Consider the following 15,528-nt stretch of genomic DNA (forward strand, 5'->3'; position numbering starts at 1 on the left):
AGGATGGAAAGTTGTACAGAAAGGTGGATTTATCTTTTCTTGAGTAGCTTTGACTGAAGACGAGGAACTATGGTCTTAGCGGATTGGATGATGGAGATGGTGTTAAGACAACCTATTACTAAAGAGTGGAAGAACAGAGTTTGAAGCTAAAGATTGAAGCCCACAACAGTTTTAATACTGAACCGCTCACCAATTTCGCTCAGACAGGAGAGGTATTTGTGGCCATACTTGCATCTGAGAGGGGGTCTTTGGTTGTTTACTGGCCCAACAACATAGTCATGTGCTTTGGTTGCACCACCCATTGTTTCTGCACTGCATCCAGGGGATACATTTTCCATCTTTGGGAGAAAATTGCTACAAAATGTTTTTGCGGCTATTTTAGTGCAAGACGGATATAGTTTAAAATCTACAAAGGAAAGTGAGTGCTTGACTGGTTCACATTTAAAAGGAGCTACATAAATGGTCTGTTGTATCACATTTAATACCTGTCATCAGGCAGAGCAGCCAAGCAGCACATGGGCTCATTCCACACACTCCTTGCCTCGATTTAATTAATTGTGTGCATGCTGCAAATACTCATTGTGGGAGATTTATGGGCTTCACAGGGAAACATGCATTATCTCAAATTGTAATCAAACCAGTATGTATTTCTCAGTTGTCTGACTCTACTTTGTCTACTGATACAACTAAGATACAGTTTCCTTATCTCATAAAAACACCAAACATTAAGTCTACGGCTCAGTTTACATGGTGACCTGGAACAAATTTAAGGCAATATGTTCTAACTGTTCTTCAAATTTTCTAAAATCATTTCTTTTTCAATTTCCTGGCTTTGTATCAGTCATGTGCTACAATTAAGGTGGAGAACATAAATGTGACACAAGGAACATAATCCCATTCCCTGCCAGCCATTCACATGTGCTTTCCAGTGATAGTCACTGGATACTTGGAGAATTGGCTGGTTTTGTTTTGCACCTTCCCTTACCCGGAGTGTATTGAAGACCAGTTGTTGCTCCTGCTGAGATATAAGCTCAACTTTTAATTTCAACATTTTTTCTCTTTTTTTTAAAATATGCTTGTTTCATCTTCTGCTTTTCATATTTTTCCTGATATGTATTTCCCAATGAGCTGTAAGATTTGAGAGTGTTTTTCTTTTAACTTTATTACACATGTCTATATGAAACCTTAAGACATGATAATTAAATATTGCCATTCACTTCAAGACCACTGGAGCAGTCCTTTCTGCATTGTATTGTCTCCTGAAAGAAAGCAAGACAAGACACTGGCACAACATGTAGAGCACACGATTGCAAAACCCACTGAGAGTTTGTGGCTATTTTAGCAGGAGAGTATGAAGCCGAAATGTGAACAATAACCTTGCGCGTCTCCCAGATTTCTGTGCACTTAGATAATATCTTTCCAATAAATAAAAAAGGGATCAGATATTGCAAAATAAATTACTTATTTGATAGAAACTAATCATTGAGAAAAGATGAAAGGTTGTCAGGCTGTGATTAGTGGTTTACCGAAGGGGTTCATACCTGCACCTCTGCTAATCACAGTGTATATCAATGATTTGGCCAAGGGGGACCAAAGAACACAAGGAGCAAGGGGTCACCACCTGGCCTCTCAATATGATCAGGACTGAACAGCCTCGGGCCTCAAATGCTCAGCCTCAATTCCCCCACCTTTCAAAAATTAATCTTCCTGCGTTTTAAATAGATCGAGCGATCTAGCCACTGTCATCAATGGGCAGAGAATTCCAAGCTTCAACACTCCCTGAGGGAAGAAATTCCAGTACACCTCCATTTGAAATGACTATCTCCTTATCTGTAACTATGTCTATTTAATCAAGTCCCTTTCACTCAATATTTCCCTTCTCGTGCGCCTTAGCATCTTTCATGTTTCAGTAAAATAAACTCTGTCGTCTAGATTCTAATGAAAACTAATCTACCTTTTGTAGCCGTTTGTGATGGAACAACCCTGTTGCCCAGGCATAGGCATCACGAATCTCTTCTCAACTGCCTCTGATGCTAGGATAGCCTTTTGCAAATAAAGAAACCAAATGATACACATTACTGTAATTGTGGCCTCACCAGCACCATGTACAATTATAACAATACCTCATTGTTATCAAACACCAATCCACTAGTTACAAAGACCAAAATGCTTAATTATTTGCTGGCCCTGCATGCCAACCCTTTGTTTCATACATTTAAATACCTTGATCTCTCTGTATTTGCAGTTTCTCTCTGTTTAGATATTTATCCTTTCAATTATTCCGGCCTAGGTGCATGGCCTCTTATTTTTCTAACTTCTTAAAGTAATGTTCACTGATCGGTGTAAAATGATGGGCCGATTGGCCTGGTTCCCTGCTTCCGACTATTAAGCTCAGTTTGCCAAATTGTTTCAATCTATTCATATTTTCTTGTAACTTCCAAACTTAATTTCAGCATTCCCTCCCACCTATTTTCATGTTGTCAGCAAACATATATATCTTACACTGCCCCATCCTCCAAATCATTAACATCGACAGTAAGTAGTTGAAGGCCAAGAATTAATCCTTTGGACACTTCACTAATGATATCTTTCCAGCCTGAAAAAGACTCATTTATTCTGAATCTTTCTCATCTACGTGTTAACCGTTCTTTAGTCCATGTTAACACACTTCCCCAATAAAGACGTGTCATGTTTCCAAGTTTGCTGATGATACAAAATTAGAAGTGATTGTGAGCTTGGAGGATGTAAAGAGGCTTTGATGGGATGAAGGCAAGCAGAATGAGTGGGGAAGAATTTGGCTGATGGAATATTAGGTAGAAAAATGTGAGGTCACCAAATCTGAAGCATAAAACAGAAAATTATTTGTTTTTAAATGATAAACTATTGGTTGGTGTTGTTGCTCAAAGGGACCTAGGCATAGTTGAAAACAAACAAGATAGAAAGTCAACGTGGAGGTGAAACAAATGAATAGGAAGGCAAATGGTATATTTGAAGTAAGAAAGTTTAAATGCAATTGTGTTGGGTCTTGGTGGGACCACATCCGGAGGAATGTGCACTGCCTCGGTTTCCATCCCAACGAAAGGAAGTGTTTGTCACAGAGGGTGTGTAGTCAAGATTCCCTGGATGGGTTTACTAATTGGGGAAAGATTAAGTAGATTAGGCCTGTGTGTTCTTGAGTTTAGAAGAATGCAAGGAGATCTTGTTAAAAATTACAAACTTCCTAGTGGATTTAATAGGCCAGTTGCAGGGAGGGTGTTTCTTCTCAATGCCGAGTCCAGAATCAGGCATAGCAGTCTCAGGGTAAGGACTAGGCAGGTTGCATCAGAGATGGAGAGAAATCTTTTCATGTAAGGGCAGAACATCTTTGAAGTTCTGTTTTCTGGAAAATTGTGGCAGATACATCGTTGAATATATTTCAAGAAGCAGATCAATTGGTGTCTGGATATTAAAGAAATCAAGCAATCTGGAAATAGTGCAAGGAAGCAGAAGTGGGGTAGATGATCAGCCTTGACCATGAATGGGGAAGCAGACTCATATGGCCAGTTGGCCAACTCCTGCACTGATATCTTATACTCTTAATTGAAATTGAAATCTTTGTTACTGTGAATGGCCTCCTCCTGTTCCCTCCCTCTCTTCTCTTCCATTCCCAGGAATCTCATTAGTCTTCTGTGAAGTTGATTGCAAGAGTTATGTCCTTCATGACTGTTTCCATCAAATTCCACTTCATAATCCAAACACAGAAGCTAGGAAACCTTATTGTCGTTTTAACCTGAGGGATGCTGAAAGATTGCATTTCAGTTTTAAATCCTCTCTTTAATCCATTGTTTATTGTAAGGACCTGCCCTGTGCTGTGTAGTATTTCATTCCAGCCTGTTGTTCCACGAAAAAAAATATTCTAAATGAATTAATTTAGTTTAATTTAGTTGTAGTTTAGTTTATTATTATCATGTGCACTGAGCTACAGTGAAAAGGTTTTGTTTGTGCGCTACCCAATCAAAAAGACAATACATGATTACAATCATGGTTTAAAACGGAGCAGATGTCAGTGTGTGGATTTTTATATTCAATAAACCTTGTTTTGCTACTTTTCAGTCTTCTTCCCCAAAACCTATCTCTTTAGCCCCCGATATTTGCCTTCTTGTTGTTAAATTCATTCTCGCCAATCCCAGCTTTTGCTGTTTATTGCCCACCAGCATCATTGCTTTGGACTTGAGATGTTTCTTTACACAGGGAGCACCGTTCAAACCTTGGCCAGAGCTCTGCTTCCTCTGTGTTGGGATTGTGAGTGCCAGGAGCAAATGTCTCATGTCTTCCTTTAGCATATGGTTAACTGCCGTGTGGACGGATCTGTTGGTTTTGCAACAGCAGAGCATGTTTGTGGTTAGCCCACTTTTCATGGAAAGTTCCACTCTGCCAACAAGGAAGTTAAAGATTTATTATAATTACATCAAAGTTTTGAATGAAGAAAAAAAACCTTTGGAAAAGAATAATGAATTCCATGTAAAACATGTTGAAAATGTCAGCAGCAACATTTCATTAAGATCAATTCCATCTGATTCTTCAGAGGTTCTTATTAACATTGACAGTCATTATGTTCCACAATATAATACAACACAACATTATTTTATGTAGGAAAACATATGGATTAAATGAAAGCCAGTGCCCATTTGTAACATGAGCACATGCTAGGTATGTAACACATACTGTATTCGATTAAAACAAGAAAGGCCAGGTCATGCCCAAATCCAGGCTTAAATTGGCTAAATGTATTTCAGACTGTTGTTCATCAACTACAGCTCAGAGTTCAATATTTTCATCCCTTCCAAACTCGTTGTCAAACACAGGAAACTGGGTCTCACCCCCTCCTAACTGGATCCTCGACTTCCCTATCAGCAGACCTCAATCAGCACATATTGGCAACAACTCTTCCTCCTCACTGATCATCAGCACAGGGACATCTCAGGGTCAAATGCTCAGTCCCCTGCTCTACTCTTTCTATATCCATGATTATGTAGCCAGACACAGCTCCAAATACCATCTTTAATTTAGCCAATTATACTATCATAAGCCGAATAACAGGTAATGTTGAGTCAGAGTACAGGAGGACGATCCATAATCTTCAAGATTCAAGAGAGTTTATTGTCATGTGTCCCAGATAGGACAATGAAATTCTTGCTTTGCTTCAGCACAACATAATATAGTAGGCATGAATACAGAACAAATCAGTGTGTCCATATACCATTATATAAATATATACACACATGATTAAATAAACAGATAAAGTGCAAATAAACAGATAATGGGCTATTAATGTTCAGAGTTTGGTTACACAGAAAAGCTGGAGAAACTCAGCGGGTGCAGCATTAATGTTCAGAGTTTTGTTTGAGTTGAGTTTAATAGCCTGGTGGCTGTGGGGAAGTAGCTATTCCTGAACCTGGACGTTGCAGTCTTCAGGCTCCTGTACCTTCCACCGGAAGGTAGCGGGGAGATGAGTGTGTGGCCAGGATGGTGTGGGTCCTTGATGATGCTGCCAGCCTTTTTGAATCACCGACTGTGATAGATCCCCTCGATGGTAAGGAGGTCAGAGCCGATGATGGACTGGGCAGTGTTCACTACTTCTTGTGGTCTTTTCCGCTCCTGGGCGCTCAAATTGCCGAACCAAGCCACGATGCAACCAGTCAGCATGCTCTCTATTGAGCACCTGTAGAAGTTAGAGAGAGTCCTCCTTGACATACCGACTCTCCGTAATCTTCTCAGGAAGTAGAGGCGCTGATGTGCTTTCTTTATAATTGCATCAGTGTTCTCAGACCAGGAGAGATCTTCAGAGATGTGCACGCCTAGGAATTTGAAGCTCTTGACCCTTTGCACCACCGTGGGTCCCCTTCCTACCCCTTCCAAAGTCCACAATCAATTCCTTGGTTTTGTATGGTGTTGAGGGCCAGGTTATTGCGCTGGCACCATTTGGTCAGTCGGTCGATCTCTCTTCTATACTCTGACTCATCCCCATCAGTGATACGTCCCACAACAGTGGTGTCGTCAGCGAACTTGATGATGGAGTTCGCACTATGACCGGATACGCAGTCATGAGTATAGAGTGAGTACAGTAGGGGGCTGAGCACGCAGCCTTGAGGTGCTCCCGTGCTGATTGTTATCGAGGCTGACACATTTCCACCAACACGAACAGACTGTGGTCTGTGATTGAGGAAGTCGAGGATCCAATTGCAGAGGGATGCGCAGAGACCCAGTTCTGCGAGTTTGGTAACCAGCTTGGAGGGGATGATTGTATTAAATGCCGAGCTGTAGTCAATGAATAACAGCCTGACATATGAGTTTTTGTTGTCCAAGTGGCCAAGAGCAGAGTGGAGAGCCAGCGAGATCGCATCCACCATTGATCTGTTGTGGCGGTAGGCGAACTGCAGAGGGTCCAGGTTTTTGTCGAGGTAGGAGTTGATTTGCGCCATGATCAACCTCTCAAAGCACTTCATCACCACCGACATTCTTTGAACGCTCAAGAATGACGGAGGCTGCAGAAAGTGGTGAACATCGCCCAGTCCATCACACAAACTGATATCCACGCCATTGAAAGGATCTGCAGGAAGCTCTGCCTCAAGAAGATAGTAAATAGCATCAAAGACCCACACACATTACCCTGGCCACAATCACTTCTCACTGCTACCATCGGGAAGAAGGTGCAGGAGTCTGAGAGCCATAACCTTCACGTTCAATAACAGCTTCTTCCCATCAACCTTCATGTTCCTGACCCACCCTACACAACCCTGAAAACATCCCAACCTCGGCACCAAAGCACTACAGACTTTGCATGACTATAGTTGCACCACATAGTTTGTTTTATTACACCATCATGCTCTGGTTTGCTTAGAATAATATATAATCCATTGTGATTGTTGGTGGTGTTGCATCCAATGTGCCTGTAATTTAAATGTTCTGGTTCACATTTGGTGTTCAAGGAAAAAAAAATATTGAATCTTGAATAGCGTTCTTATTAAGATTGGTGACAGCAGATTTACTCACACACACACACACACACACACACACACACACAGAGTCTCACTTGCACACACACACACAGTCTCACTCACACACTCTCACCCTCACTCACACTCAAACATCCAGTCACACTCATCCACAATCACACTCACACAGTGCCACACTCACACAGTGACACACTCGCACAGTGCCACTCTCACACACAGTCTCACACACATACAGACACGTTCAGTGACAGTAAACCAAGATGAAGTTATTGTAGACATTTGTTCACATTGCCATTAGTATTATCACAAGAGGGAAAGAAGAAATTGGCAGCTCTCTCCAGCAACTCCATAATGGAATCCTTATTAGTTGCATGTGTGGAAAGGAAAAGTTCTAAATAGTACAACCACAGACAGGCAGGATCAGTTGTGGTAAAATGTCTCCTGCCAACTGTCAGCAGAGGAAGGAATGCTCCCGTTACACTCACTCAGCCCACCTGTAACCTCAGACAGATCTACATGCTGTGACCACTGATTAAATTGCACCTCTTGCCACTGACGTATATAAACACATGATTTGGCTATGTGTGTTGTTCCATCAGCAATGCACCCCCACCAATTAATAGAATAAGAATTTATTACTAACGAAACCACAAGCAGTGAAAATAAAGATGTCTTCGAATCAGGGGCATAAGCAAATTTGGGCCATTTCCACGTTCCTCACTGTGAAGGAAGGCAATAAAGTCTTAGCTTCTTTCCTCCTGCGGTCGGGGGAGTCGAACCATCCGCAGCCGGTGATCGAGCTCCCTCATTGGGGCGATCAAGCTCCCGCATCGGGCCGGTCGAAACTCCTGCATCTTGGAATTCCCGATACCGGTCGCTCACCAGAGATTGGGCGCTCCAAGATGTTAAAGTCCACAGGCCCCGCAAGCTTGGGTCAGTGTAGAAGAAGCACATTCACATCTCATTGCCAATTTGAAGCAGGGTCCCAACCCGAAAAGTCATCTCTTTGTGTAGGAAGGAACTGCAGATGCTGGTTTACACAGAAGATAGACACAAAATGCTGGAGTAACTCCACAGGGACAGGCAGCATCTATGGATAGAAGGAATGGATGATGTTTCAGGTTGAGATCCTTCTTCAGACGTGCTGCCTGACTCGCTGTATTACTCTAGCACTTTGTGTCTATTTAGAAGAATCCTTTACTGTCTAATTTGAGGAACTCAGCCCAGTTATTGTAACTGACAAACAAAATCCAGGAGCTTTTAAATGCTCTATTGACACAGCAGCCCAACTTGGATCTGAAGCTAGGTTGCTTTATAGGAAAATAAAAAATGGTGTTTGAAAGGAAAAGCTAATTAGTTAACAGAGGTTTAGCAGCACATTTCAAGTCCTGACATTGTTTTCAGTAAATTAACAATGTAAAAGAAAGAATGAATATACTGCTTATCTGAATGACACAAAGAGCTTTAATGCCAATGACCTTTTAATTCCAGTCGCCCTTGTACTGTAGAGAATTGTAACAGCCAGTTTATGCACAACAAGGTCCCATAAACAGCAATGGGATTTATAATGAGCATCTGTTTTATGATGATGTGCAAAGCACAGGAGAAGTCCCCCGCTGGTTTTCAAAATTGTGCCGTAGAATGTATTTTATTCATGAGAGAAACCAGACGAGACCTCAGATTAACATCCCGTTTGAAAGACAATGCCTCTGGCAGGGCTACAGCCCATCAGCATTGTAATGAGTTTAAATTGTGTGTTCATGTCCTCAGAGCAGAGTTTTAATTTACAGCCACTCAGTAGTTAGTCTTTCAGTGAGCCATTCTAACACTCCAGGCTACCTTGTCCTAAGGAGCACAAATTTATGTTGTATCTATTGATTGTGAGCATTGTAGCTGTTGGTAATCTGAATAGTTATCTAGACCAGTTATCAAAGCTTCACAAAACTAAGACTCCAATAGATTCTATGCAAGTAATATGTGGTTCCTAATGATTTTACCACATATCCGAAGCATCACCTATCCATTCTCCTCACCGATGCTGCCTGACCCGTTGAGTTCTTCCAGCACGTTGTATTTTGCACGTTAAGCAGCTCCTGCTTGAAAAAAAATGCAGCAAACTATGGAAATATCAATGTCTCCTAAAGCTTTATTTTTCACTTTGTCTGAATTATAAACAATCGTCCAGAAAATAACAAATCACAAGATGTCACCATGATGTAGCATTGCACCATGATGTAGCATTGCACCATGATGTAGCATTGCACCTTTCTGTGCAAAAATACTGTGCCTTAATTCCAAATTCCTGATGTCCTTTCATTGGTCCTGCATTCCAGTGGATTAACTAATATATGTAGCACTTTTCACAAACTTCTGAAACTAAACAGCAAATAGCAGAATAATGACTAATTCAAAGATGCCTTTATGCAATAGGATTTGCTGGTCACCTGATCAATCAGAAAGTAACTGCATGAAATTCAGTTTGATGCTTCCTATTTCCATGAGGTATATTGCTCCAATGGTAAGCTATTTTGACAGGCTTTATTGTGTAAGGTAAAATACCTGAGTGACTTGACTGCGTTTTGCAACAACATTCGTGTTATTCTTGCTTTCTGAAAGCCAGGATAATGTTGTGGAGGCTGCTCTTTGGTTCCAGCCTTCCCTCTTCATGCAGTTGCAATGAAAATGAATGGCACGCAGTGTTAAATGTTACTGAGTCAGTGTCCAAGCCTTAATTAAAATACCATTGGCACATGAACAAACAAGTGTAGCTCTATACCTTATCAGCAGCTCGATGAATAGCACGATTCAGAATAAAGCTTGGAGATTTAAATAAGTGTCAGGTAATAATCAATCTAGCATTCTGTCCCCAGCTTTATATTTTGCCCCAAGGTAGGTTTAGAATTTTACAGCAGTGGTGACTCCTATCTGTGACACGTGGTGATGGGCATGTGATTATGTGTAATTCATGCACCTGGTCTTGTCTGTGTATTTTCCCATTCCGGTGTACACAGGTTACCAGAGACAATGACATGTGGACACTGGCCTCCCTCCCATCTTCTCTATGTGAATGATTTGGATTCATCCTCGGATTGGTATTGATTTATTATTGTACTGAGACAGTGAAAAACGTTGTTTGCACGCAATCCAATGAACTCATGGTATGCATGAGTGCAGCCAAGCCATTTCACAAGTACAGTAGGTGTTGCAAAGGGAAATATCCCAGAGTGCAGAATAAAGTCTTACAGCGATATAGTGTTACAGCTATAGATAACGTGGAGTTTAAAAATCTGCAAGGGTGTAATGTGGTAGGTTGAGAGAGGACCCTTAGTTTATGAGAAGACTGTCAGTAATCTGATAACAATGGAGAAGCTGAACCATTGAGTCTGGTTTCTGCTGTCAAGTTTTTGTATCTTCTGCCCGAAGGGAGAGGGGAGAAGCGGGAATGGCCAGGGTCTTGTTTATGTTGGCTGTTTTCCTGAGACAATGTGAAGTATCGATTGGGGGGGGAGACGGGTCTGTGTGGTAGACTGGGCTATATCCACAACTCTCTACAATTTCTTACAATCTTGGGCAAAGGTGTTGCTGAACCAAGACATGATGCATCACAATAAGATGCATTCTATGGAGCATCTGTAGAAGTTGGTTAGAGTTGTTGGAGATACATCAAACATCCTTCGTCTGCTGAGGAAGTAGAGGCATTGGTGTACTGCCCTAACTGCAATGCTTGTTCAGGACAAGTTGTTGGCGATATTAACACTGAGCAACGTGAAGCTCTCAACTATCTCTACTTCGGCACCATTAAAGGTTAACTCGGTTGAGGCCAAGCTTTATAATATGTAGCAATTTGATTCATTTCCCTTTTCCTTTCCAGATATTGATGAGTGCTCCTTTGACAGAACTTGTGATCACATCTGTGTGAACTCCCCAGGAAGCTTTGAATGCTTTTGCCACAAGGGTTACACATTATATGGACTGACACACTGTGGAGGTAGGTAAATGTTTTTCATTCGCACTAAGAAAGTGGAACTGGCAATGAGTAGTTGAATAAATGATATATTATTAAATCTGAGTCATCTCTTGTGACCTGTTTATATCAGGACATTCCATGACCTGAGGTTTGTAATTTGTGGTATTGTTAAATGGATTTTGTTAGATAATATGCACCCTTATTATTATTCCATATCCTATCAGATCTGTAACCCAGAGGTTGTCTGTGTTGATGACATTGATATGGGACGGTAAACAACAAACTGTATTCTGAGAAGTGAGTTGTGGTGGAGGCACATAGCTGACATAATGCCAGCATCAACTAGATTGCAAATTCCTGATACTCAAGTAAGCAGGAAAGTGCAGTGGCATCTGAAGAAGCCTTACCCACGTTTTACACTTTTACACTCTTACCCCTCACCCTGCTGGTGCAACAGCTCACAATCCTCGCCCACCAAATTGGGGGAGAAAGAAAGTTGGAAGAGATTTACTTGATTTCCTCATCATTCTCTACCATGGGCAAATGTCCGTCTAAAATCAAAAATAATTATTTCCATCTCATCCTCTGAACAATATTCAGTGCCATTATTCGGACATGTGTGCTTTGTTGAGATTGATCAGCCGGAATTATAGGAACCAGCAACCATTACATCTTTCAGGGGAGGAAAAGATGAAGCAAGGGAAATGATTTAGCTATAGAGAAATGGGAAAGTTTGAATGGCGTCAATAGATCTTCCTATGTATTGATGGACCTTATGCCCTCTGTGTTGCTGTGCTCTTGTTTTAATTCCCTTCAATTCCTCCTGACTCCATCTGAAATTCACAAAACGTCTCTGGTACAAAAGACAAAAATATGCTGGTTGATAGGAGATCATTTGATATGGCATAGAAGGATGCTTAGCTCATCCTTGCTTGCTTGGGAGCTGCTTTAGCTGTCACAGTTGGTCTCAGTATTCTCATTTAGGGATGGATAAAAGATCTATCAGCTAATTCATATTCTTTCCTCGGTTCCTTCACATCCTTTAATCATTTACTGCTTCTTAAAACTCTCTCTTAAAAGTCATTCTGATTTTTAATGCTCAAATGCATCATAGATTTTTAAATATTGTTCATCATTCAAGGGAGACACTGTTACACATTTAGTAGCTGCTTCATGGCTCTAACAACATGGTCCAATAATGACCCCCAAAGCTGCCTGTTTATACGCTCACCCTGTGATCATATGGGTTTCCACCAAATGCTCTGATTTTCTTCCATGTCCCCAGGATTTTCAGGCTGGTAAATCCATTGATTACTTCAAATTTCACAAGTTTTCACAAATTGTCTACTGCAGTTGTACAGGGTCTTGGTGAGACCACACCTGGAGTATTGCGTACAGTTTGGGTCTCCAAATCCTAGGAAGGACATTATTGCCATAGAGGGAGTGCAGAGAAGGTTCACCAGACTGATTCCTGGGATGTCAGGACTGTCTTATGAAGAAAGACTGGATAGACTTGATTTATACTCTCTAGAATTTAGGAGATTGAGAGGGGATCTTATAGAAACCTACAAAATTATTAAGGGGTTGGACAGGCTAGATGCAGGAAGATTGCTGCTCCCGATGTTGGGGAAGTCCAGGACAAGGGGTCACAGCTTAAGGATAAGGGGGAAATCCTTTAAAACCGAGATGAGAAGAACTTTTTTCACAGAGAGAGTGGTGAATCTCTGGAACTCTCTGCCACAGAGGGTAGTTGAGGCCAGTTCATTGGCTATATTTAAGAGGGAGTTAGATGTGGCCCATGTGGCTAAGGGGATCAGGGGGTATGGAAAGAAGGCAGGTACGGGATACTGAGTTGGATGATCAGCCATGATCATATTGAATGGCGGTGGAACTCGAAGGGCCGAATGGCCTACTCCTGCACCTAATTTCTATGTTTCTAAGTTTGCAGGTAAGTAAGTGGTAGAGTCTCTGGAGAACCTGGATCGGTGATGTTTGTTTTGGGTCTGGCCCCTTTTTCAGACTGATTGCTGAAAGACCAGTTTCCACACTGTGCGATTCTCTGACCCAAGTCTCCATCTCAATAACCAACAATAAATCGTCCATTGTTTGGTCTCCAAGACAATTTCCAATTGCGTACTGTAGTCACTAATCATCACGTCTCAGTAAGGATTGGTCTAGAGAAGTCAAATGCTTTAAGACACCAGATAAAGAGGCCTCAATAGAACTCAACAGTGCTATTAATTATTATAAGGTGGATTCACACAGCTATGTAAATAAAACATACTTTATTTCAGTGAACAACAGGGAGGGGGAGAGGGGGACAGAGCTGGGGAGGGAGGGGGAATGGGGGTAGAGGGGGGGAGTGTGGAGAGAGGGGAGAGGGGGTGGGGAGGGAGGGGGGAGGGGGGGGGGAGAGAAGAAGGGGAGAGAGAAGGGGGAGAGAAGAAGGGGGAGAGAGGGTGAGGGGGAGAGGGGGTGAGGGGGGGGGAGAGGAGGGTGAGGGGGGAGTGGAGAGGGAGATAGAGGGGGAGAGAGGAGGCGGGAGAGGAGGGGAGAATACACATCCAAGATCAGAGTTTAATAGTTAAAAGATATTCGGTAAGAATGAACCCGTCTCTCAAGTCATGCAAACCAGATATTGGTTAATATCCAATTCTTTACCTTTAATAATATGCTGCAAAGTGAATCACAGCTATCATCTGATATAATGCCAGCTTTGATCATACAACAGAAAAAAGAAAAATAATTATGACAGGTCCAAAAATGTATCTTACAATTTTCAGAATTGAATGTTAATAATTGACTGACTTCCCCTATAACAATTAAAATAATGACATTGTCCAGTACTTTAAGAGACCAGTGAAAACTATTAAGTAGGATTAATAAACTGGGCACAATGAAATTTAAGTACACTTTTAATCCAATTTCCCACAGTTTATTAACATACTGAAGTAACATTCACTAATGGGGTGTGCTTTAAGAATGCTGACTGAGTTTCTATTTGATTTAAATCTTTTTATTTGAATTTCACAGCAATTTGCATACATACATTGATAACAGACAGTGACAGTCAAGGCATAATTGTGCAACAGTATGTAAGCGACCCACAAAGCCCTTACCCTTACCCAACTTCAACCCACCCGAATCAGGTCGGAACCAAACGGGGACAAACAACACTCACATACGTACACATCCACACAAATATGGTAAGATAAACGAAACAAAAAGTACTAAAAAAAAGGGGGGGGGGTCACTAATAACAGTAAATAAGTAAGTAATTAAATAAATAAATAAGTGTGGGGGGGGGGGGGGGGGGGGGTTAAGGGGGAGAGCAGCTGCAGTAGAGCAGAACAATGGTGGAGAGCACTCAGTCCTCTTCCGAGTCCCAAGTTGAGAGAGTTAACAAGTTCCAAGAAAGGGTTCCATGTATCTAGGAATGTCTTGGTAGAGCCTTTGAGAGAGAACCTAAGTTTTTCAAGCTTTAAATTGTAAAGCACCTCCTTAATCCAGCGGGCGTGTGTCGGGGGACAGGTGAGCCTCCAGTTAAGCAAGATCAGTCTCCGGGCTAACAAGGTTGTAAAAGCTAGAACCCGTTTCACCGCAACAGAGAGGTTGGTGTTGGGAGGGGTACCGAAAATGGCTGACAGTGGGTTTGGAGGAATAGTCTGGCCGTAGGCTCTGCTTATCAAGTCGAAAGCACTCCTCCAAAAGGCTGCTAGCTTAGGGCAAGACCAAAACATATGGCTATGGTTGGCAGGAGATTGATTACATCTGTTGCAGGTGTCCCTAACAGCGGGGTAAATTCTAGATAATCTTGCATTTGTGTAGTGGACTTTGTGAAGGACTTTGCATTGGATTAGGCCATGACGGGCACATATGGAGGAAGAATGGATCAAATCCAAGACAGAGTCCCATTGCTGGTCTGTTAGTTTCGTATTCAGCTCACCCTCCCACGCAGCTTTTAATGAGGTATGAGGTTTCAATATAACCGACCCTAACAAGTTATACAAAACAGGGATGCATTTCTTCCGGTTGGGATCTAGAGCTAAGCTGGTATCGGTCAGGGTTTCAGGGGGGCGATTTCGGAAATGGGGGAATATCTTCTTCACAAAATCCCTAATCTGGAAAAAACAAAAAAGGTTGGAGTTTGGGAGGCTATAGTTGGATGAGAGCTCCGCAAAAGACGAAAAGATGCCATCCTTGTATAGGTTTTTGATACTACTGATACCATTGCTATGCCAGGTTTTGAATGCGTGGTCTGTACTTGAAAGTTTAAAGATGTGGTTTTTAAGCAGTGGGGTCAAGATGGAAGGGCCTTGTAAACCGAAGTTTTTCCTGAGTTGACTCCATATCTTGAGCGAGAGGAACGCAATTGGGTCTGCACCCGCAGATGTTATAGGAAGGGGGAGTTGGGAGCATAGGACAGACCGCAACGGGAGATGTGAACTCGCCTTTTCCATGTGTACCCAGGTCGGTAGGTGGTCGCAATCATCATTCATCCAATACAGGAGTTTTTGCAAGTTAGCTGCCCAATAGTATCGCCTAAAGTCAGGAAGTGCCAAACCG

At 41.9% G+C, this 15,528-nt stretch overlaps 1 protein-coding gene across 3 annotated transcripts in view; it reads left to right on the forward strand.

Annotated features, from left to right (window-relative positions):
- scube3 (signal peptide, CUB domain, EGF-like 3) overlaps positions 1-15,528 on the forward strand; it is a 272,047-nt gene that overhangs the window by 211,943 nt on the left and 44,576 nt on the right. For all 3 annotated transcript variants that reach the window (XM_055654491.1, XM_055654492.1, XM_055654493.1), the window contains one exon: positions 10,867-10,983. In XM_055654491.1, the coding sequence (XP_055510466.1) occupies positions 10,867-10,983 (117 nt within the window). The remainder of the gene's footprint in view (positions 1-10,866; positions 10,984-15,528) is intronic.

The sequence above is a fragment of the Leucoraja erinacea genome, chromosome 24 (assembly GCF_028641065.1).
Source record: "Leucoraja erinacea ecotype New England chromosome 24, Leri_hhj_1, whole genome shotgun sequence".
Taxonomy (NCBI): Eukaryota; Metazoa; Chordata; class Chondrichthyes; order Rajiformes; family Rajidae; genus Leucoraja; species Leucoraja erinaceus.